At 43.9% G+C, this 24303-nt stretch overlaps 2 protein-coding genes across 4 annotated transcripts in view; both read left to right on the forward strand.

The window, feature by feature from the left end:
• The window catches only part of SGO2 (shugoshin 2), a 105191-nt gene that overhangs the window by 20838 nt on the left and 60050 nt on the right, over nt 1-24303 (forward strand). The gene's annotated exons all lie outside the window — the stretch shown is intronic.
• SPATS2L (spermatogenesis associated serine rich 2 like) overlaps nt 1-24303 on the forward strand; it is a 63269-nt gene that overhangs the window by 13539 nt on the left and 25427 nt on the right. Inside the window, exons 1-5 of one of the 3 annotated variants that reach the window (XM_083709273.1) lie at nt 11491-11749; nt 12020-12081; nt 13220-13328; nt 16596-16645; nt 23021-23264. In XM_083709273.1, coding sequence (XP_083565399.1) covers nt 11725-11749; nt 12020-12081; nt 13220-13328; nt 16596-16645; nt 23021-23264 — 490 coding nt within the window. In that variant the 5' untranslated portion in view covers nt 11491-11724. Of the gene's footprint in view, nt 1-11490; nt 11750-12019; nt 12082-13219; nt 13329-16595; nt 16646-23020; nt 23265-24303 lie in introns of those variants that run through there. The other 2 variants (XM_083709272.1, XM_083709274.1) reach the window with 2 other exon arrangements.

Here is a 24303-nt window from a genome sequence, read left to right on the forward strand (position 1 = left end):
TGACAAACCAAAACACAGTGACGTTAAGGAGAATTAGAAATTCTTACCAAAATGCTGGGGGAAAAATTAAGAGTGACTTATCAGAAGAGTAGTCATAAAAGTTGATAATAAAAGGGTTGTTTTTTTCAGCTTTGGAATTTAGGTGTGCATAGTTACCCATCTATCACTTCTATTCCTTAAACATAACGACAGATTAAACTCCTCTTAGTTGACGTGGAAGATAGAAGTCATATGTAAAAGGTTTATCTGAGCTACTAACTGGAACCCCTGGAATGAGACATTGACAAAATTCACAGAACTCTCCCTACCCAAGACCCACAATGACAGGGGAAAACCAAGAGATATTATTGTGTGATTTCCTCACTACCTGATTCATACAAATATATTTAACCTTGCCATGGGAAAGAATAACATAGAATATGAAAGTCAAAAAGTATTTGGCTTCCCTGACTTGAGCACTTTGCATAACACGTGTATTTTTACAGTGTATACCTCCCTCCTTCAGGATTAAGGAGTTTGCTACAGTTGGGGAGATATTCATTCGAGAAGATAATTGTGTCCAATAAGGGTATCTTCCCATGCTGCTACAACTCACAAAGTGGCAAAGGCTTTATGGATTCCTTCTGCATTAATATGGGTGACAACATCGCTGCTGTTGATTCAGATGACAGCGAAATCAACTAGGAATCGAGAGGCACTTATCAGTGACAATACAGAAAAAAGAACAAGACCAGATGCCAGCAAAAGCCTGCAGGAGTGAACACAACTGGATCTCAGAACTCTGAGAAAGCTCCCAAGAATCAACGGACAGACTCCTGACTCTTCCATTTGCTGGTCTTTCGGAAATTAGTAACTCTCATGTGCTTTATGAAAATGGCTGATGCACAAGTTTGGCTCTGTTGGGGGGGGGGGGCGTTGAGAGAACATCCAGAACAGCGAGGGGAGGGGGGATTGTTCCACCTGGCAAGCCAAAATACGATCAGATTACACTCAATTCCTCCCTATATTTTTTCCAAGTTATTCCAATAACCCTAAAAAAAAGAAAATATTGTATTGTTTTTAATTGCAAAATTTACTTCTTAAATTTATCCATTGTGGGTGGGGGGGAGTGAGACTCTGTTACAAAGTGCTTTATGTTGTTGTTTAGTTGTTTAGTCGTGTCCGACTTTCCTTGACCCCATGGACCAGAGCACACCAGGCACTTCTGTCTTCCACTGCCTCCCGCAGTTTGGTCAAAATCATGCTGGTAGCTTCGAGAACACTGTCCAACCATCTCGTCCTCTGTTGTTCCCTTCTCCTTGTGCCCTCCATCTTTCCCAACATCAGGGTCTTTTCCAGGGAGTCTTCTCTTCTCATGAGGTGGCCAAAGTACTGGAGCCTCAGCTTCAGGATCTGTCCTTCCAGTGAGCACTCAGGGCTGATTTCCTTAAGAATGGATGGGTTTGCTCTTCTTGCAGTCCATGGGACTCTCAAGAGTCTCCTCCAGCACCAGAATTCAAAAGCATCAATTCTCCGGCGATCATCCTTCTTTATGGTCCAGCTCTCACTTCCATACATCACTAAAGTGCATTATAGAAAACATATGTGGGGGAACCTGGAAAGTCACACTAAACATTATGCCATGCTGCTGTTGCTAGCTGTTTCAGCAATAATTCAACTTAAACTAAATAGACCATTGGTGCAGATGAAAGAGGCTTCTAATATCGGACAAGGGAAAGGGGACTTCACAAGACTGCTCTTTATTTTTAAAAAAATATTCAGACTTGAGAACCATTTATGAAAAGTACAGTGACTGTGTGGAGAAGATGAATAAATTAACAGCAGTGCCCATATTCTCGCTCATTCCCTTTCTCTTGCACCCTGTTTTATTGTAGTGAAAAAATTAAAGGTACCCCTGCCCGTACGGGCCAGTCTTGCCAGACTCTAGGGTTGTGCACCCATCTCACTCAAGAGGCCTGGGGCCAGCGCTGTCCGGAGACACTTCCGGGTCACGTGGCCAGCGTGACAAGCTGCATCTGGCGAGCCAGCACAGCACACAGAACACCGTTTACCTTCCCGCTAGTAATCGGTCCCTATTTATCTACTTGCACCCAGGGGTGCTTTCGAACTGCTAGGTTGGGAGGCGCTGGGACTGAGCAACGGGAGCGCACCCCGCCGCGGGGATTCGAACCGCCGACCTGACGATCGGCAAGTCCTAAAGCTTGGAAAGAGAGAGGGTTTTACGTATGCAACTTCTTTAAGACTGTACTCCCATTATCAGGTCCACAGTTTGTAGAAAAGCTAGAGACTTTACAACATAATTAGGAACAAATCCTTTTTTAAAAAATAATTGGTGGGTGGAGGGAAGGGGGTGGGGGATTTTTGTTTCTGTATTAAAAATGCAAATAAAAACATAATTGGGTACAAATCCATCCAGATTTACACTTCAGATTAATTTGCAGAGGGAAGCACTAGACAATTACAAAGTTCTGGTGAGTTTCCCCTAAAAAAAAAAAAAAAAAGCCCTGACAAAATGTATACTATTTAAAAGCAGACATTGGGGGGGGGGGATCTGCACAAAATGAGACAGAATGGACCTATAATTGAGCACCAGCAAACTGAAATAGGGTGGAATCATCCCAATACAGTGGTACCTCTGGTTAAGTACTTAATTCATTTTGGAGGTCTGTTCTTAACCTGAAGCACCACTTTAGCTAATGGGGCCTCCTGCTGCTGCTGTGCCGCCGGAGCACGATTTCTGTTCTCATCCTGAAGCAAAGTTCTTAACCTGAGGTACTATTTCTGGGTTAGTGGAGTCTGTAACCTGATGCGTATGTAACCAGAGGTACCACTGTATACACATTTTTTCTTCCTCCTGTATCTCTCAAAGACAATGGATTTAGAGACATAAACAGGACAAGTCTAGGAAAAAACAAACTTCAAGTCACATTTATCCTGGTGGTGGTGTTTTTTTCTTTTTTCAGAATGAAGTTGGCTGAGAGGTTGTGAAATATTTTCTAACTTAGCTACTGCACTACTGGGAACTGAAGGTTTATGACTCAACCATAGGAAGTTAAAAGGAAGTTAAAATACAGTGTTTTCCTTCCTTCCTTCCTTCCTCTCTCTCTCTCTCTCTCTCTCTCTCTCTCTCTCCTTCCCTACCCAACCAATTTTGTGCAAGTATTAAATATAAGAGGCAACTTCTTAACAAATTGTTTGGATCTTCTACTCTGTTCATTCCACACCAGCTGATTATTTTTATTCCCTAATAGTGTCTATTGAGGAAAACATACCTTGATGAAGGCTTACTTTAACTTGAGCATGTATACATTATTCGTATAAAAATTCCAGTCCAAATGGATAGTTCACATTTTTAAAAAGGGGTGGGGACACTTGAGACAATATTTATTTTTCCTATCCTTTTGCACAGCAATATTAATAAGCTTTTGCTTCATCTTTTATTTAACTGTCACATTCTGCCATATTTCCTCATCTATTTATCCACAAGAATGTCTTAATGGTTTTCAGTCAACCAAATGACAATAATGAGCTTTTCTCAGACACTTTCTTTAGAGACTCTGTTTGATTAATATGTTGTGTTTAGCTATTTCATTTAAGAGAGCTTGAGTAATCTTATTTAAAAGGTTCACCCCAGCAAGTTATGCTGTGAGTTACAGCTAACAGAGATAGTTATAGGTAGATAGCCATGTGGGTCTGTCGTAGCCGAAACAAAATAAAAAATAATTCCTTCCAGTAGCACCTTAGAGACCAACTAAGTCTGTTATTGGTATGAGCTTTCGTGTGCATGCACGCTTCTTCAGCTAACAGAGATAACTATGTTCTAAACAAAAAACAAAAAAACAAAGAAAATAAACTGACAATTTTTAATCAGATGTAAACTGACCCATTCTCTCATAGTTCCACACTCCAGCCAGTGTTAGGAACTGAGATATGGAGCTAAATGGTGCCTTAAACCTAGGTTATGTGTGCAACAATGGAATGTCCAGGCACACATTTTTAATAACATGAATACAAAGCTGAAAATGAATGAACTGCAGTTGAAATATTATGTTCATTTTTCACATGGTCTAGTCCTTTCCCTGCCCACCCCCTAATATTCTTTAAGAGGGTCTCTTCTCCAGTCTTCAGAGAGTAGCTGGATGTGGGGAAGCAGAAAAAGCTCCTCCTTTCCTTCCACTCTACAATTTTAAACTGAAACCTTAGGTGCAGTACTGTGCCCGGAGCTCAGAAACTGCTCACACCAATGAAATCCACTGTCACAAAATGCGCCTAGAACAATGGTAGTTTCGAACACTGACCACAGCATTTACCAGACAGATCTTGAGAGTAAAATAGCCTTTCTGCCCTTCTTTAAAAAAACAAGCTCCTTTTGGAATGCATTCTATCACAGATTCTCTGTGGAAGATTCCCAGTAATTTGTACTTAGAGTAGATCCAGGAAAACCAATGAATTTAAGTCCATTGATTTCAGTGGATCGACTCAGAGTATGATTATCATTGGACATTACCCTATGAGTTTGATCCATTACCACTGACCCCTAAATGGCAACTTTTAGATGGGCCACTTAGCATAATGTCTCATGCTTTCCAAAGGAACATTTTCGGACTTGACAATATTGATTTCCAGATTTGCATACAGCATTCTCTGAGAGCATTCAAAATACACCTGTGATATGCACTGGTAGGAAAGCTGGTAATAGGGAACCTATGTAAGAAATCTTGCCTCGCAGTTTTCATTTGGAGGCAGCCTTGCTCCATCATCATGTGAACGCGCTAACAACATTAACTAATGAAATGAGAAATGTTGATACTTGAAAAGATCTGTCTAGGCCAAAGTACTTTTAGTGTTCAGGAGGCTAGGTGCTCTAAGAAAGTTTACTGGGATAACATTTTATTTTATTTTTTGAAATGCACTTTAGTTTAAAAAAGGTAAAGGGACCCCTGACCATTAGGTCCAGTCGTGGCTGACTCTGGGGTTGCGGTGCTCATCTCGTTTTATTGGCCGAGGGAGCTGGCGTACAGCTTCCGGGTCATGCGGCCAGCATGACTAAGCCGCTTCTGGCGAACCAGAGCAGCACATGGAAACGCCGTTTACCTTCCCGCCGGAGCAGTACCTATTTATCTACCAGCACTTTGACGTGCTTTCAAACTGCTAGGTTGGCAGGAGCAGGGACCGAGCAACGGGAGCTCACCCCATCGCAGGGATTAGAACTGCCGACCTTCTGATCGGCAAGTCCTAGGCTCTGTGCTTTAACCCACAGCGCCACCCGTGTCCCTCTGCACTTTAGTTTACGCACACACAAAAAAACATTTTCCAAAAGTGAAATCAAGTATTTCGTTCTTCCAATGGTACTTAGCGCCCCGAGTATTTTGGTTGCTTTAAAAACATGGTGCCAACATGCCAACTCTGACAGCTTGCTTACACAAAAGGACGTCCTCTGCTCCCCTCTGCAGTCCCCTGTCTGCCCCCAAAATGTGCTCTGGAGGATCGGCGGAGCCTTCAGAGCAGATGAGGAGGCGTCGTAGTGGGTGGAGATGGATTCCTTTCCATCTGCTGGGACAGTGCTGGATCTTGCTGGGTTTTTGTTTTTTTTAAGTCCGTTTTAAATTCTCTTGACTGAGCAGGTTGAAAGGAATGCCCTTTCTTTCCGTGTTAAGGGTGGGTCACAAAAGATCAAAACTGGAGCCCTAATGCAAAGTGCAAAACCACGATCAGGACCATACCATAATAATTTAAAATGCAGTTGCTGTAATCTTGAAGCGCTGCCCTCTGTGCGACATAAGCACTCTTAAAATAACCCTTTTGATACACGTGATTTTGTAAAACGACATATTTTTTAAGTGCATATGGTGCATTTGAATTGCTAATCATGTTTTCCGCTGCTGCAATTATATCCAGATTGTGATGGAGTTCTATTCATGTTCCTACACACAAATCACCTTAGCCATTTAATTAGAACAGCTAAATGCTCCTTTCCTGCTGAAAGGTGCTGAACCTCCTCTTCAGTCCTGCCCTATTGTCTCCTGCTGTCCGCTGAACTCAAAATTACAATAATATAATACAGTTGGCCATGTGGTGTTGATCAGTGAACTCATTTGTCTTTCAGCCATGCAAAGCTATGAATGTCACTCATCAATAAACTGTATTTAAACAGGAGAGTACAAATCTCATGGGCAGGGTTTTCCAGTGAGGGGAAGAGATGTTTGTGTCCATGGAAGGGCATCTGATGGAAAACATTTCACGGGATAACTGCAAATGATTGGCCATCTGGCAAGAAGTAAGTCTCCCACCCCAATCAGTGTGGTGTTGAGGTTTTAGTGTCAGATTTGGAGTCAGAGAGCCACTTCAAGTTTAAGACAATCACTGTGAACCCAATTGCTAATGAGAGAGATAGAGTGTGTGTTCATATCTAAGGATGAGCTGTTTTGCTACATCCGCCATCAGCAAAAAGCATGATTTTCAGCATGTTTAGTCCAGAACCTTGGAACTACAACTCAGAATGTGAAATTCATTTCTATCACGTAGAAATTCATTTCTATCACGTCTTTATCTTGCGACACCCTATTTGCAATTAAGGCTGCAATCCCGTATAGATTTACTCTGGAGTAAGCCCTGTTGAACATTCTAAACGTTTTTAGAATTGAACTGCATATTTTATAATTTTCTTTCTAACATTAGCACGTTAAGATCCATGGAACATATGACCAAGCTCATGGTCCTAATTGTCTTAAGTCGTATTCAGCTTTTGCTTGTCTGGCATGTTTGCCAACATATTCGTTTCCTTCAACGGTTAAATAAGCTTGACAAATGTTGATTATGCCATAAAAGGAGATCACCCATGGTGCTTTGCAGTGATGTTTTTCCTTGCAAATGCTGTTTGACAGGCTTAAGCAAAGCTATGGCGTGGCAAATTTCCAAATCCATTTACATGTACATGATTAAAAGCAGGTTGCATTGTGGGCAAATCCTCTCATTTAGCAATTTGAAAAGTGAAAATCCAGAAATCGTAAATGACAATTACCTGTGATCTGAGCTGAAAAACATGGCTATGTAAAGTAGTACAAAGCTTGGTTTTTTGTTTTTAGGATTTAGTGATTTTCTGTTTGAACAAGCAAGGATATTACATATGCAGAGTGAAATATCCTGTCACAAATGAAAAGACTATTTCATTGGTCGGTTTAAGAAAACCTCTCCTAATAAAAGTATTTTTCAAGGTGGTTCTCAAATTAAACACATTGATGCAAAAATAAACGCAATGGTTTGTATTGTGGAAAAACAGAAGTTTTTGCGTAGTTGTCCTTTGTATGACAAAGGATATTGCATAAGCCGGGAGTGGTGATCGGGGGGGGGGGGGGGCAAACGGCTATGAAATGGCCACAGTCAATTGTAACATTTCTTTACAGAGCTCAAATGAATATACAACAGGAAAAGACCAAAACAACAACAACAACCAAGAGACTTGTAGTAACTAAAAGCATAAAGAATTCTAAAGTATGTGGCAGATGTGAAAAGGGTAAATTCCATGCTAGGGATCGTTAAGAAAGGGATTGAAAATAAGACTGCCGGTAGCATGTTTCCATTGCACGAATCTGTGGTACAACCACATTTGGAATGGTGTGTGCAGTTCTAGTTGCCTCGCCTTGAAAAGGATCTTGTGGGGGGGGAGGTAAAGGGACCCCTGACAGTTAAGTCCAGTCGTGACCGACTCTGGGGTTGCGGCGCTCATCTCGCTTTACAGGGCGAGGGAGCCGGCGTTTGTCCATAGACAGTTTTTCTGGGTCATGTGGCCAGCATGACTAAGCCGCTTCTGGCAAAACCAGAGCAGCGCACCAAAACGCCGTTTACCTTCCCACCTATATCTCTACTTGCACTTTGACATGCTTTCGAACTGCTAGGTTGGCAGAAGCTGGGATAGAGCAATGGGAGCTCACCTTGTGGCGGGGATTCGAACCACCGACCTTCCAATCGGCAAGCCCAAGAGCCTCAGTGGTTGAAACATTCGGATCTCTTTAGATGTGATGTGGGTGTATAATTATGCATGGTGTGGTGAAAGTTGTTAGGTAGAACCTCAAACCCCCCCCCCCCATACATTCAATGAACGTTGAACGTTGGAAGATTCAGGAGAGACAAAAGAAAGTACTTCTTTTATACAGCACATATTATATAATTGGCTCCCACAAGAGACAGTGACAACCACCCAACTTGGATGGCTTCAGAAGAGGATTAGACAAATTATTGCAGGATAAGGATGCCAATCGCTTCTAGACACAGAGGCTGTTTTTACCTCCACTGCTCTACATCCGCTGTCTAAGGCGGTAAAGGTAAAGGGACTCCTGACCATTTGGTCCAGTTGTGAGCGACTCTGAGGTTGCAGCGCTCATCTCGCTTTACAGCTTCCGGGTCATGTGGCCAACATGACTAAGCCGCTTCTGGTGAACCAGAGCAGCGCACGGAAACACCGTTTACCTTCCCTCCGGAGTGGTACCTATTTATCTACTTGCACTTTGATGTGCTTTCAAACTGCTAGATGGGCAGGAGCAGGGACTGAGCAACGGGAGCTCACCCCGTCACGGGGATTCGAACCGCCGACCTTCTGATCAGCAAGACCTAGGCTCTGTGGTTTAACCCACAGCGCTACCCGCGTCCCATTCAAAGGCTGTATATGCCTCTAAATACTATTTGCTGGAGTCGTAGGTGGGGAGAGTGATGTTATGCTTGGGTTCTGCTTACAGGCTCCCCATAAGGCAGCATAGGTTGGTCACTGTCAGAGCAAAGTGCTGCGCTAGATGGGCCTTTGACCTGATCCAGCGTTCAAGCTCTGCTTATGTTTCTATGGTCACCTCTTAGTACAGTGATGGCCAAACTTGGCTCTCCAGCTGTTTTGAGACTACAACTACTATCATTCCTAGCAAACAGGACCAGTGGTCAGGGATGATGGGAATTGTAGTCCCAAAACAGCCGAAGGGCCAAGTTTGGCCATCACTGTCTTATTAGCACCCCACTGCATCTGAAGCAACAGTTGTTTTGGTTTTGCTGCAGTATGCTAACACTGCTCACATGGAAGTAAGAAAAGAGTGTCCTCATGCTATCTTGGGGGGGGGGGGAAATGCTCAGATCATATTTGTGTCCTGTCGAAAATTTTCTGTAATCAGTTGAAATGTCCAAGAAAACCTGGCAGCCCATATTGGAAGTGTTGATTTTGGGGGGCAAATTTCCTTTTTTTAAAAAAAATATAGCTGAAAAACTTTATTTGCTTTTTGAAATACAAGCAGCCTTAGCTTAGAGGTTAATGCAAGATTTCTCAAAGTTCCATATCTCATCAAAATTTGCAATGAGTTCTACAAGCCATGCAAAAGTAGAACTGTGAACACTTCCATCTTTAAATAGAAAAGACAGCCATAAATACATCTTCCTTAAAAATAAAATTAAAAAATGCCTTTTTTGAGCCTCTAAATTCCAATACAGTGTGTCAGGGTTGTTGCTTTCCGTTATAGAATTTGGCGCTTCTTAGTTCATTGAATGTCTCTTTGTTCTTCTTTCATGAGAAAGTCACAGCTACTTTCCATATGGGAGAAAAGCTCCAGCAAAATGGAACGGCTTTCTGTTGCTTTCCCCTCCAGTGTACGGCTGTTATATTTAACTTGCTCAGTTTTGCAAGGAAAGGGTGTGTAGTTTGAATGAGAACAGAGGCTGCCCTCCTGTCCCTTGCTATGTAAGGAATAAATAGAAAAGCATTTTACTGTCTCAAGAAACATGCACTTGGAAACCAGTTTCCGAAGGTGACACCTTCTTTAAATAAGAGATCCTTTATTTCTTTTATTTAATCTCTCTCCCCTCCAGTTCTCTCTCTCTCTCTCTCTCTCTCTCTCTCTCTCTCTCTTTTCTTTTTACAAGACTGATCATGCAATGACATTTCAGTATCAGAAATGTGAATGAGATGCTGCTAAAGAAAGAGGCATAATATTAAAGCTGACATTCAGACTTGAAAAGCTTTCTCTAGCAGGCTTTCTATACATACCCTGTGTTCAGTCCATTTAGTATTCAGGGCTTGAATTCACTGGAATGGTAGAGACCTTCCTCTCTCTTCCTCATTCTCAGAAGAAGAATCTTTAGCTTAAAAGGTCCTTCTATCACCACTATTGCTGTCAGTTCGGTGGGTATCATTTTTAAGGACCCGATTCTACTGTGCCTTCAGTATCCCAATTAAGGATTTGCTGGACTTTGTGTATACTTTTGTGAAAGGAAGTCATATTATATGACTATTTAATGGGAGACAACTGCAGTCACTGTCCTTTCACTCATCTCTAAGAAATCCACCAAAGTACCTTGGCTGCTTACACTTATACAGTGGTACCTCTGGTTAAGAACTTAATTCGTTCCGGATGTCCGTTCTTAACCTGAAACTGTTCTTACCTGAGGTACCACTTTAGCTAATGGGGCCTCCCGCTGCCACTGCACGATTTCTGTTCTCATCCTGAAGCAAAGTTCTTTACCTGAGGTACTATTTCTGGGTTAGCGGAGTCTGTAACCTGAAGCGTCTGTAATCTGAAGCGTCTGTAACCCAAGATACCACTGTAATAGCAAACATGTTTACAGAGATGCTAAACTAGTTTCCTGTTTTGTTAAAATGCTTAGAAACCGGTCCTGAGAGACCTGCATTGGCTCCCAGTACGTTTCCGAGCACAATTCAAAGTGTTGGTGCTGACCTTTAAGGCCCTAAACGGCCTTGGTCCAGTAGACCTGAAGGAGCGTCTCCACCCCCATCGTTCTGTCCGGACACTGAGGTCCAGCTCCAAGGGCCTTCTGGCGGTTCCCTCCCTGCGAGAAGTGAGGTTACAGGGAACCAGGCAGAAGGCCTTCTCGGTGGTGGCACCTGCCCTGTAGAACGCCCTCCTATCAGATGTCAAGGAAATAAACAACTATCTGACTTTTAGAAGACATCTGAAGGCAGCCTTGTTTAGGGAAGTTTTTAATGCTTGATGCTGTATTGTGTTTTTAACATTCAGTTGGGAGTCACGCAGAGTGGCTGGGGAAACCCAGCCAGATGGGCGGGGTATAAATAATGAATTATTATTATAAACCATTATGATCCTTCAGGTAGGGTTGCCAGATGAATTATCCCCCACCCAGCAAAAGCGCCTTAGTTACATGGGCATAACCAGGATTTGGGGCAGGGGGCAGGCCTTTTTTATGGGGGGGCAGAACCTCAGCTATGTATTTTTATTGATTTAGGGGGGCAGCTATCCCTCCCTGCCCCCCCTTGGCTACACCCATGTTTGGTTGTGAAGTACTGATCCCTTCCCTTCTGGATTTGCAAACCACTTTTTCTTGCTAGGAAAGCCCCCTCCCCCCCGCCGCTCCCCCCCCCCCCGCCGCCAAGAAAACCAGTGATTTAGCCTTTCTTTTTTTGTCCTTAACAGCTGCTCAAATCCACAGAAATTAGCAGGTAAACTTTATTCAGAGTATTCTCGCTATACTGCAGGGAAAGGAGATCAGTGGTTCTCCAGATATTGTGGGGATCCAGTTCCAATCAGCTCCTTCCAACATGGCCAATTGCCAGGATTGATGAGAATTTTACTCTGACATCATCTGGAGGGCTGGAGATTTCCCACCTCTGCCCTAATATCTGACAATCAAGTTCGGTTAAAACCAAGGGCTGACAAAAAGTTGGCGATTTTGTGATCGTTCCTAGGATTGAAACTTTATAGCAGACTCTATCCCATTATGTTCAGATTAAATTTACTGCCAGGTAAGTGCAGGATGATGACATTAATATGCAGCCTGAGGGTTTGAAAGCATTTTCATGTTTGAGATACCCTAAAGAGAAAAAATAAAAAATATGCTTGAGGTAGTCTAAAACGAAAAATTATAAAGAAAGTGCATATAAAATGTCTTTATTTTTCTTGTCAATGTAGTTCGTTTTTTAAAAAATGAACATAGCAGCAAAGCGTTTCCATAGCAAGGGAAGCATTTGGATTACTAAAATAATACTGTTTATTTAACTTATTGTGACCTGCAGGTCTTATCCATATCAAATTGGAAATGGCAGAAATTGGCTCGCAAGCAAACATCAAGGAAAAGGTAAGATCTCTAATTATCATACTACTCCACATACAGCATACAGGTCCAGAACCTTTCGGATGTTTAAAAAATATACCGTATTTTTTGCTCTCTAAGACTCACTTTTGCCCTCCTAAAAAGTAAGGGGAAATGTGTGTGTGTCTTATGGAGCGAATGCAGGCTGCGCAGCTATCCCAGAAGCCAGAACAGCAAGAGGGATTGAGAGCTCACCCCATCGCGGGGATTTGAACCGCCGACCTGCTGATCGGCAAGTCCTAGGCTCTGTGCTTTAACCCACAGCGCCACCCGTGTCCCGCTCTATTCTGCCTTGATCAGACCACACCTGGAGTAGTGTGTCCACTTCTGGACACCGTCATTCAAGAAGGATATTGACAAGCTGGGGACAAGAGGTCTCCTTCCTTGAAGGTTGGGGTTTTTTTAGCAGAGGTTGGATCGCCATCTGCCGTGTATGATTTAGTTGAGATTCCTGCATTGCAGGGGGTTGGACTAAATGACTCGTGGGGTCCCTTCTGACTCTGCAGTTCTATGATTCTACGCAGCATGCTAGGAGAAGCGTAAAAGTCAGCACAGTGGGGGAGCTGAATTTAGCCAGGGAAACGGGGCTTGTAGTGCATCTCATTTTGTTGAAATTGTACAGCGTTAAAGTGCTGCTCCAACCATCTTAAATGTCAAGAGCATATCCAGGCTGGCAAAGTGTGTGTGTGTGTGTGTGTGTGTGTGTAAATACATACATGCATACATATTCATACATACAGCTGTGCTTCTGTACCATTGGCTGAAAATCAGTTAAGACTTATCAAGCAGTCTACAGGATTCAAATAAATGGAAATTATCAGGACCAATTTCATGTGCATTGGGGAAAGTTGTTGCTAAAGAAATAATATACTGCAACCTAGATCAACATTCCGGGAATCATCTGAAGTGTGTGGGAAGGAATGGGAATGGTTTTGATTTGTTATTTTACGTGTTTTGGATGTAATTGTACTGACATGGCGTAGTTAAGGTGCTCTGACTACATAGCACAAACAGTCCTTTGCAGAATTGTAGGGCATTTGTGTGAAAAATACCTACTTGCCTTGCGGTGTGGTGTGCCTTTTCTGTGTTTTAAGATGCCTGTGTTCATCTCTCTTGCTTGCAGATCAATGCGGTGCGATCAATTGTACCCAACAAAAGCAACAATGAAATAGTGCTGGTGCTACAGCAGTTTGATAACAACGTCGACAAAGCTGTACAAGCTTTTGTGGATGGTCTGTACCCTTTTTCTATTTCACGGACACTGCGAAAAATAACACTGTCCAAAATGAGGTCCACAGGTGTATATGCTGCTAAAAAGTGAATTTCCTAAGATATTATGATGTCTTTCTTAGCAACCTGAGAGACCGTTTTAAAAAGTCAAGAGTTAGCCAACCTGTGTGGGCATGTATGCCCTGTATAAAAGTCCCTGTGTAGATAACATCACATATCACCCCAATCTCCAAGCGTTGTGAGATTCCAGGCGTTCCAGGCATGCTTTATGCAGGGTCCATGTTTCCTTTTGGAAAATGAGGATTTGAAAACAGGTTCTTAAGGTGGTAGGAAACCCTGGGCGCAGGGAAACCTTAAGGTAAAGGTAAAGGGACCCCTCACCATTAGGTCCAGTCGTGACCGACTCTGGGGTTGCGGCGCTCATCTCACTTTATTGGCTGAGGGAGCCGGCGTTTGTCCACAGACAGCTTCCGGGTCATGTGGCCAGCATGACTAAGCTGCTTCTGGCGAACCAGAGCAGCGCACAGAAACACCGTTTACCTTCCCGCTGGAGCGGTACCTATTTATCTACTTGCACTTTGACGTGCTTTCGAACTGCTAGGTGGGCAGGAGCAGGGACCGAGCAATGGGAGCTCACCCGTCACGGGGATTCGAACCGCCGACCTTCTGATTGGCAAGTCCTAGGCTCTGTGGTTTAAGCCACAGCACCACCCGCGTCCACCTGCATCCCACCCCAGGGAAACCTTACTAGGCATTAACTGCAGCTAAGGTTGGTACCGACCCCCAGAGGAGGAAAGGAACCTGCGCCTTAACTTCACATGGTTAAGAAGTTGAGATCATTGGCTGCATTAGCTGCTAAAGGTCTATGCACAATGCTCGTTAAGGACATACATTGCCCCAAGGAATGTTTCGGGGGCCTAATATGGCCCCCTATGGCAGTCTATCTTCTGGGGTAAACTCCTTTAAAAAGCTCAAGAACTTTGGGGTAAAATCATAAAAAAGTTCAACAACTTCAATCCTAAAAATAGACCACCCTCCACTTCCTACATCTACTCATTTTTATACCTTTTCATAATACATTTGGTGTCCATGAACTAACCAAACAAACTTAAATCTGGGTTTAATTGGCCTGTGTAGAATGCTGGAAGGTTGCTTTTAAAAACTGTGCAAACCTTCCTCTTCCCGACTGCAGTTTGTCTTGTTCATATTTGGGGAGGGTGTATGTGAATGCGGATTGCAATGCCAAGTATTATTTGCTGACTGCCTCCCTTTCAATAGATGTCAGAAAATGTTACCTAGCGGGAGATAAGCAATGGATAACAAACAAGGAAAAACGTACTGAGGTTCATTTTCAACTTTGCATATAAACCTTATATTTCTTTTTTTTTATAATATTTTTTTATTAGTTTTATATAATACAGAAAAAAGAATAAAGAACGTATTGCAAAAGTAAAGAAGAAAGGTTACAAATTTTTCTTACTCCTTTTTCCAAATCTGTTGGACTTCCCCTTATATTTCTTAAAGGACCAAATCAAAATGGTTAAAAACATACTCAAGCCAGTTTAGATTCTTGGGCAAATGGTGAAGTCTGGTAGAAAAGCTGAATTTAGGAAACATTTTATTACTGCAAGTTTCACATGGGTAGTTATTCCTTATTTAAAATCCCTGCCCCTTTGATTTGTCAAAAACAAACCCTTTACACTGTGTTTTCTCACGGAAGAAGGAAATCCTGTTAAACCACAGGAGGCCCAGAACAAGCATTAAATTTGCTTTTAAGACTTAATTCAAATCCTTAGGCTATTCTAAAGCGAGCAAAATGACTTTGGTGGTCCATATGTGTGGTATGGTTCTCAGTAACGCTATTATTTTAACTATCAGTATGCAATACATGCACTGTATAATTTACCCCTTTAGTTTTAAAGAGGATTGTGTTTGCCCTTTCCATGAACCAACGCAAATATCTACCATATTTTTCGCTCTATAAGACGCACCAGACCACAAGACGCACCTAGTTTTTGGAGGAGGAAAACAAGAAAAAAAATATTCTGAATCCCAGAAGCCAGAACAGCAAGAGGGATCGCTGCGCAGTGAAAGCAGCAATCCCTCTTGCTGTTCTGGCTTCTCCGATAGCTGCACAGCCTGCATTCGCTCCATAAGACGCACACACATTTCCCCTTACTTTTTAGGAGGGGAAAAGTGAGTCTTATAGAGCAAAAAATACGGTATATAGAGCACTGACTCCACATTCCCTGGCAACTGGATTCCTTTCTAACTCCTGACATTTCACCATGTTGTATTTTATCTATTACTCATTATTCGTGCATTGTGAGATTGAGGACTAGCCTGTTAAGGTTACCAGATTTTTTTCAATGAATCTGGGGACACTTTCCAACTTCAGTGGATTTTGTATGGGGACTGATTTGTAAATCCAGGAACTGTCCCCGGGAAACGGGGATGTCTGGTAACCTATGTGTAGGTTGAGAAACAATTGGACAGGGGGCTGGATTCAGCTATCGGGTACTGTTAGTAGAAGTGGGTGCAATGACTCCTGCTAGTGTGCTGTGTCTTTTCTCCCTTGCCTCCCCTCTGCTGTGTGCCCCCTAGGCCTCCCCCACATCTGCTGTGGAGGTTCAGGAGAACATGGGGAGGAGAGGGGAGATAGTTCTGCTGGGCAAGCAGAAATGTTTGTGGTGACTAAACCCACCCACTATGTAGAAGGGTGACCCCATAGGAAAGATGCACATTTAAGGAAAGTTCTTCTTGTTTTTGGTTGTCGATCTCACCAGAAGGCAGAGATACCTAGAGCAAGGTACATGACAGCCTCTCCACTTGGGTGCTTAAGTCTAAAGGTAAAGGGACCCCTGACCATCAGGTCCAGTTATGACTGACTCTGGGGTTGTGGCACTCATCTCGCTTTATTGGCCGAGGGAGCCGGCATTCAGCTTCCGGGTCATGTGCAAGTCCTAGGCTCTGTGGTTTAATCCACAGCGCCACCCGCGTCCCGCTTAAGTCTAATCACCTGCTTAAATTCTGGGCTCAGCTGAGTTGCTTAGCTGCCATTATTCAAAGCAGCCTCCAAGGGACGGGAACAGGTAACAGGTAACATTCTCTTGTTTCAAGACAAGGGAACTAAAGGAAATGAAATTTTTTTCTGACTCTTGGGACACATTGACCAAAATAAATGAAAATAAATTGAGCAAATGGTCACCAGCCTGGAAGAGGGTTATTGTTGACTTGCTGAAGTCTCTTTCTCTCCCTCTCTCCTCTAGGTAGTGCACTTCAAGTTCTAAAAGAATGGAATATGTCAGGGAAAAAGAAGGTAAGGAGTTTCCTGTGAAAGTTAAGTCATTAAGTCCATTTTATCATCATAGTTCGCTGGAGCACAACAGCATATATGTTGCCAAGGCTTTTGCTCGCACACAAACACACAAATACACTTTTATTTCTTTTTAACAACTGTGAACTGTTCGTTCCCAAGCCTGCGTTCAAAAGACTTCGAAATAAATAGGTGCTTTTTACATTTTTAATCCCGCTTTGCTGTTGCTGTTTTTATACCAGCAGGTTGAGCTTGCTATTCTGACAGAATTGTCGGAATAATTAAGGTATTCATATGGAGATCGCAAAACTGTTCTTCAAGATGCTATGAGCAGTTCTAATCAGCACCAAGCTGTTTCTCTGGCAACTGACCCTTGAATGATAAAAGGAAGTTCTCCTTTACATCAAGGGTAATGCATATGTAGGACTCAACTGTAACAATATGCAAGTGATAACCAGCTTAGGACCAAAGAAGAGAAGAGATCTTGAAAATCTCTCTCTCTCTCTCTCTCTCTCTCTCTCTCTCTCTCTCTCTCTCTCTCTTTAAGCAGCCCTTCCCTAATTCAGATCTGGACTGCTGCCCCGAGGAAAGGGTCCTCCCTTTCCCCCCACACTTTTCCTAATGCAAAGCATATAAACACACACACACCACCTTTCCCTGTTAATGAAAATATACCGTATTTTTTGCTCTATAAGACTCACTTTTTCCCTCCTAAAAAGTAAGGGAAAATGTGTGTGTCTTATGGAGCGAATGCAGGCTGCGCAGCTATCCCAGAAGCCAGAACAGCAAGAAGGATTGCTGCTTTCACTGTGCAGCGATCCCTCTTGCTGTTCTGGCTTCTGAGGTTCAGAATTTTTTTTTTCTTGTTTTCCTCCTCCAAAAACTAGGTGCGTCTTGTGGTCTGGTGCGTCTTATAGAGCGAAAAATACGGTACTTTTGGGTAACATCCTTTCCTGCACTCTGGTCCTCGTTTGAATTGTTTAGCTGCTTCTCTTCCCCTTTCACCACCCCCTTCTCTGGGGCAGCCGCCGATAGCTAGCCTATAAAATTGCAGTTTGCTTTAGCTTCTTAATAAAATCCCATATCTGGGAAAGCTCTGGTCTTCACTGTGTTGCTCTCTCCTGAGTACCTTACATGGACACTGTTCTTGAGTAGCGTCAGACAGCGGCGGAGGAAGTCGCTCGGGCGCCTGGGGCGGGGCGCCCAGGGCAGGCGAGTCTCCCATTGGGGCAGGGCGCACCGCGGGGCCTCTGGAGTCTGCCCGCCTCCTCCCACTCAGCCAACATACAGCGGGGGGGGGGGGGGGGAGGCAGTGAGCAGACCGTTTGGGCAGTGCAGAGCCTGCGTGCACCCAAGCCACTACATTACTTCCAGGAGAGATGTGTGGCTCGGGTGCACTGCAGGCCCCGCGGTGAGTGCCGCCTGGCATTTTGTCACCCCCCCCCCTCAGTGGTGACACCTGGGGCGGCCCTCCCCCACCGCACCGCCCCTGGCGTCAGGGCCACAATTGGGAAAAGGTTCTGCAAATGTTTGAGCTACACCGAGAAGGGCTTGTTCTCTGTATAAGAGAAGGACTTTACATATATATGTACGTAAAGGTAAAGGGATCCCTGACCATTAGGTCCAGTTGTGGCCGACTCTGGGGTTGAGGCGCTCATCTTGCTTTATTGGCTGAGGGAGCTGGCGTACAGCTTCCGGGTCATGTGGCCAGCATGACTAAGCCGCTTCTGGCGAACCAGAGCAGCACACAGAAACGCCATTTACCTTCCTGCCGGAGCGGTACCTATTTATCTACTTGCACTTTCACGTGCTTTTGAACCGCTAGGTTGGCAGGAGCAGGGACCGAGCAACGGGAGCTCACCCCGTCATGGGGATTCGAACTGCCGACCTTCTGATCGGCAAGTCCTAGGCTCTGTGATTTAACCCACAGCGCCACCCGCGTCCCTATATATGTACATACACCTGCCCAAAGCAAGTGTGCTAAGAGGCCAGAAGGGTGCTGTGCTAAATTGGGTTTTCACCCCCCCTTCCTCACAACTCTAGACAGTAGTTGACAGCAGTCCAGTAAAACTGTGCATTTTTCTATACAGTCATACCTCAAGTTGAATGTGCTTCAGGTTGAGCGTGTTCGAATTGCGCTTCTTGGCAACCTGGAAGTAACGGAGCTCATTACTTCCGGGTTTTGCTGCTCGCACATGCGCAGACGCTCAAAATGACGTCACACGCATGCACGGAAGCGGCAAAACGCAACACGCGCCGTCGCGTCTTATCTTCCGTTCAGGATGCGAACGGGGCTCCGGAACAAATCCCATTCGCATCCCGAGGTACCACTGTAGTTCTCACTGACTCCTGGAAGGAATCAAAGGTGTGACATCGTGTGCCTCTGATTTCTCCCACTATGGCTACAATACTTACTGATGCACTCAGAACTATTTGCGCAAGGTGTTTCAAGCTGGATGTCAGCTTGAGTGTCCCTTTCTAAGATTTTTGAGATGGGAAACAAATTGGTATTGAACTCTCAAGTGAAGTCTGTTTAGCTCCGTTAAGCAATGGATTCAGAGCAGGTTCTAGGAAGTGCTTGTCTTTTTTATTGATACGGACATAACTCTGGCACTGAATGTGGTGCACAGAGACAATAGCACTTATTTATCTAATGGTCCCCAATCATAAAAAAAGAAATAAATTTTGTTCTTCAGAAACAACATTATGCCAGACTCCTGCTAGTGTCAGCTCACAGATAACTTATGTGAAACAGAAGGAAGAATTAGAGAGAATCTACAAGCAATTACTGCCAGGGCAAACATAATGTATAATTTCCAGCTATGGAAAGCACTTTAAATTACTGTCCTATGAATTATCCTGACTGTGCCAAATGGCAGGTGTTTGGCAGAAAGAAATAAAAACCCATCTGAATATAGCATCCAACCGAGTCCAAAATTCAGTTGCTATGGATGTTGATTGCTGCTCCAAAAAGAACAGAGTGTATACTTTTGAAAAAAAATATAGGAAACATGGGTTCTACTTCCATCCCACATGATCTTCAGATGGCACCAAAATAAATATGTGTTCTGGAATTCTTTGGGTGCTAGTATTTTTTTCTTTTCTTGCTGTGAATGAGTGTTGTCCTTAAATTCCCTTTTTTATGTATACTTGATACTTATGGGCTACTGTGGTTTAAATGAGCCGACATTTGTGTTCAGAATAGCAACTCAGAAAGAAGCCAGATATTATGGTGTATTAGAGAGAGAGAGAGAGAGAGAGAGAGAGAGAGAGAGAGAGAGAGAGAGTAATCAGAAGAATCTTTATTTGCATCAGCCACTAGCCATAGCAATAAAATAAAATGTACTGAAGATAGAGGTAAAAGATTAACTATACAAAATACATTTTTGATGTTTACATCAATAATCAAATAATAGATCTTATTCTAATTGCCCATGCTAAAAACCTTGCAGTTTTTGCTGTAACCTTGATCTGCTAAAAGGAAGGCCATAGTAGCAATGGTTGAGCGACCCGGTGTGGAGAGTAATACAGAACCTCACTCCTCAAACTTATATAAAGAGTGCATGCCAGAAGCACATGAGCCACTGCCTCAATACTGCCATCTCCACAGGGACATAACTGTTTTTCCAGTGATATTTTTTGAAATTAACCCTCAAATACAGTTGAGAGCAGTATATTCAATCTTGTGGAAGTGAAAGTGCGTCTATTTTGGAATTGTCAAATTTTGCAAATAAGGTGCCAAAGTGTCAAAATGACTAGATGGAAAATAATCATACCATGGGAAAAAATTTCCTTATCGTGGCCAAATTATTCTGTCGCTCGATATCATATAGGCCAGGCATCCCCAACCTGTGGCCCTCCAGATGTTTTGGTCTACAACTCCCATCATCCATAGGTAACAGGACCAGTAGTCAGGGATGATGGGAATTGTAGTTGAAAACATCTGGAGGGCTGAAGGTTGGAGATGCCTGATATAGGCGCTGTCAGATTAAATTATTTGCTTTCTGAAGCCTGGCAGGGGCGCCGACTTATAAAAAATATTGGGGGGGCCCATACTGGGGTCCTGCCCCGGGAAGTTTTATAAGATCCGCTCCCGGCCCGTTGCTGCTGCTGCCGCCCGCCTCGTGGCCCCCTCGCCAGCTGAGGGAGGGAGAGAGACCGAGAAGGAGAGAGATGCGTGGTGGGCAAGGCAAGTGCCCGCCGCGCCTCGCCTCCCACCGCCCCTCGTGCCGGCCGCCCCCTCCCCTCCCTTCCCCGCGCGCGCGCGCTCGCTCGCCCTCCTCACCCCAGCTCTTGGCCGTTCGCCCCAGGAACTCGCCGCTGTTGGGGTTGTAGATGAACCTCCGCCACTCGGCCATAGACTGGCTGAAGGGCTTCTCTTCCTCCTTGGCCATAGCGAGAGAGAGAGAGAGAGAAAGAGAGGCTGGAAAGAGAGAGGGAGCTCGGCGGTTCGCGGGCGGCGGTTTTTCCCCTGCCGAAACAACAGCGGCTCCTCAGAACCGCTAAGTAACTCTCCCTCAGGCGCCCGGCGGGAGAGCAGAAGAGAGGAAAAGGAAAGAGGGGCTGGGCCAGTCGCACGCACCGAGCAAAACTACTCGCGCCGCCTCTTTTACTACCGTAATAATTATTTGTTTTAACTCATTACTGAATGTATTTTAAAAGGTAACTATCATCAAACAAGGAAAATAAAAAATACCAACATAATTTTGTGATTTTACAAAGCATAATATAACTACCATATTTTTCGCTCTATAACACGCACCTGACCATAACACGCACATCGTTTTTAGAGGAGGAAAACAAGGAAAAAAAACATTCTGAATGAAACAGTGGATGTATCATTTTTGTGCTTCATGCTGTGGCCACAGACATGTGATCTGATGGTGAATTTGGGGTGACCCAATGCAAAAATCCTGAGGATCCATGTGGATCCATGTTTTGTAACCACGTTTTTGCACCATTGCAGCCCCAGGCAACAGTGGGTGCGTGATTTTGGGGGGGCAGGCTGTAGCCATGGACATGCTATGTGCTCTGATGGTGAATTTGGGCTGACCCAATGCAAAGATCCTGAGGATCCATGTGGATCCATGTTTTGTAACCACGTTTTTGCACCACTGCAGCCCCAGGCAACAGTGGGTGCGTGATTTTTGGAGGGCAGGCTGTAGCCATGGACATGCTATGTGCTCTGATGGTGAATTTGGGCTGACCCAATGCAAAGATCCTGAGGATCCATGTGGATCCATGCTTTTTAACCACATTTTAAGTGGGGAGGGAAGGAAAAACACAGAAGGGACACGGAGCAGGAGAGGGGTGTGCAGAGAAGCAGCTGGCTAAGAATGCAGGAGAGGGGTATAACAGGAGGAGGGAGGAAAGGAAGGCAAAAGTTTTCCCTCACCTACCCACCCAAGTCAGCCAGCTCGCGCGCGCTCTCTCTCGCTCTCTCTCTCTCTCCCTCCTGCACGGAGCACAGAGACACACTCTGCTTTCCCTCTGCCTGGAGGGGAGGGGCTTTCCCTGCTCTTTGTTCCATTTCAGCAAACACAGCAAGGAAACAGAGCAGGGTGGGCAGTAAGACCCTGAGGCAGAATGCCGGAAAAATACGGTAATAATTTTCTTAAATTATTGGGGGGGCAGAGCCCCCCCAAACGAATTTTTGAGGGGGCTCGGGCCCCCTCAGGCCCCATGGAGTCGGCGCCTATGAAGCCTGGTGTTAATAACTGTTGTGGTGATAAACCAGAAAAGTAACTCTTTTGGTTGACAATTTTAGTCTAAGCGATTCTGACATGACAATCTTGCGATTCTAAGGGTAGTGGAACAGGGGGTTTAAATTTAACCAAAGCCAATAATTAAATGCCCTCCACCAAAACTGTAATTCAACAGAGGGGAGATTAGCCTCCAGACGCAATGAAGCATTTGGAACACAGGATGAAACGGAAAAAATGGCCCTAGGAACTTATATTGAACAGCTTCTGTAGCTCCAAGATCCAATATACACGTATATATATATATTTGTCTCTCACGATTTTTGGAGCAAAGATAAGAGAAGCCTTAAAAAAAAACCACAACACAATAAAAGCAAAATATATCAAAATAATAAGCATTAACTTAGGCTCTTGAAGTTGTGAGGATCGTGGGAGAAATCATTGGATTTAACCTAATAAAGTTAATTTAATCTACCTTACAGAGTTCCTTGATCTACTTTTAAGGCGCAAAGACAAAGCTTATGATGTAGTGCATCACAGTTACTCAAATTCTAGTACAATTAGTAAAATTTATGCCATGCTTTGGAAAATGAAAACATTGGGGGTTGTTTTACTTGCAATATGATCTATATTTCATGGCATTGCTATTCTTGAATTATTTCCTCCCTCCCTGCAGAACAGCAAAAGGAAACGAAGCAACTCTAAGCAGCACTTCCATAGCAGAGATATGAAAGGTAAAGAGGATGGGAGAGAAAAGTTGTCGTCTCTGGAATCCCAAGGATTATATGGCTGCCACCTGAATGGCTGCAATAAGGAGATTTCCCCCAGCGAACCTGCCAGTGAAAAATCAAAAGCAATTCCTCAAGAACCAAAGAGTTTTGAAGGCAAGGACAGGGGAGAGGCAAAACCAGAAACCGCAGGTCAGTGCACTGTATGCCAGGTGGCTTTTGCAAGATGTGTAAACAGCTTCCTTTTCAGCCCCCCAGGATGGAAGTCCTCACACCAACAGGAAGATTTTGTTGAACACATTGTTGTATTATTCTGGATGTGAATATAGGTGCATCTCCTCCAGCCATCTCCTTTAAAACTGATCTGTGCTGGAGGCACTGCACTGCACATCCAAACCCCACCTCTGTTCTTTGATCTGTCTTGGGTTCCAACCTGTCTGGAATGCAGACGAGAGCTATCATAATTGCCAGGAGTGATGTGCTGTTTGCAGTGTGTACAAGTGGTACCTTGGTTCTCAAACGCCTTGGTACTCAACTTGGAACCCAAACACTACAAATCCGGAAGTAAGTGTTCCAGTTTGTGAACTTTTTTCGGAAGCCGAACATGCTCCAATTTTACGCTTCCGATTTGAGTGCCACAGTTCCATTTTGAGTGTTACACTGAGGTCTGTGTGGTTTTGCTATTTACCGTATTTTTCGCTCTATAAGACGCACCAGACCACAAAACGCACTTAGTTTTTGGAGGATAAAACAAGAAAAAAAATAATATTCTGAATCCCAGAAGCCAGAACAGCAAGAGGGATCGCTGCGCAGTGAAAGCAGCAATCCCTCTTGCTGTTCTGGCTTCTGGGATAGCTGCGCAGCCTGCATTCGCTCCATAAGACGCACACACATTTCCCCTTACTTTTTAGGAGGGAAAAAGTGAGTCTTATAGAGCAAAAAATACGGTATTTTGCGTTTTTGTTTTTATGACTGTGTGGAACCCAGTTCAGCTACTGATTGATTGATTGTGTGACCTCAGTACATTGTTTATTGCTTTCATTTTATGGATCAATGATCTCGTTAAATAGTAAAATTCATGTTAAATTGCTGTTTTAGGGGTTGTTTTTAAAAGTCTGGAACGGATTAATCCATTTTGCATTACTTTCTATGGGAAAGCATGCCTTGGTTTTGGAATGGACTTCCGGAACAGATTAAGTTTGGGAACCAAGATACCACTGTAGATGTGGAG

This window comes from Podarcis gaigeae (assembly GCF_964106915.1).
Source record: "Podarcis gaigeae genome assembly, chromosome: 1".
In the NCBI taxonomy this organism is placed as follows: Eukaryota; Metazoa; Chordata; class Lepidosauria; order Squamata; family Lacertidae; genus Podarcis; species Podarcis gaigeae.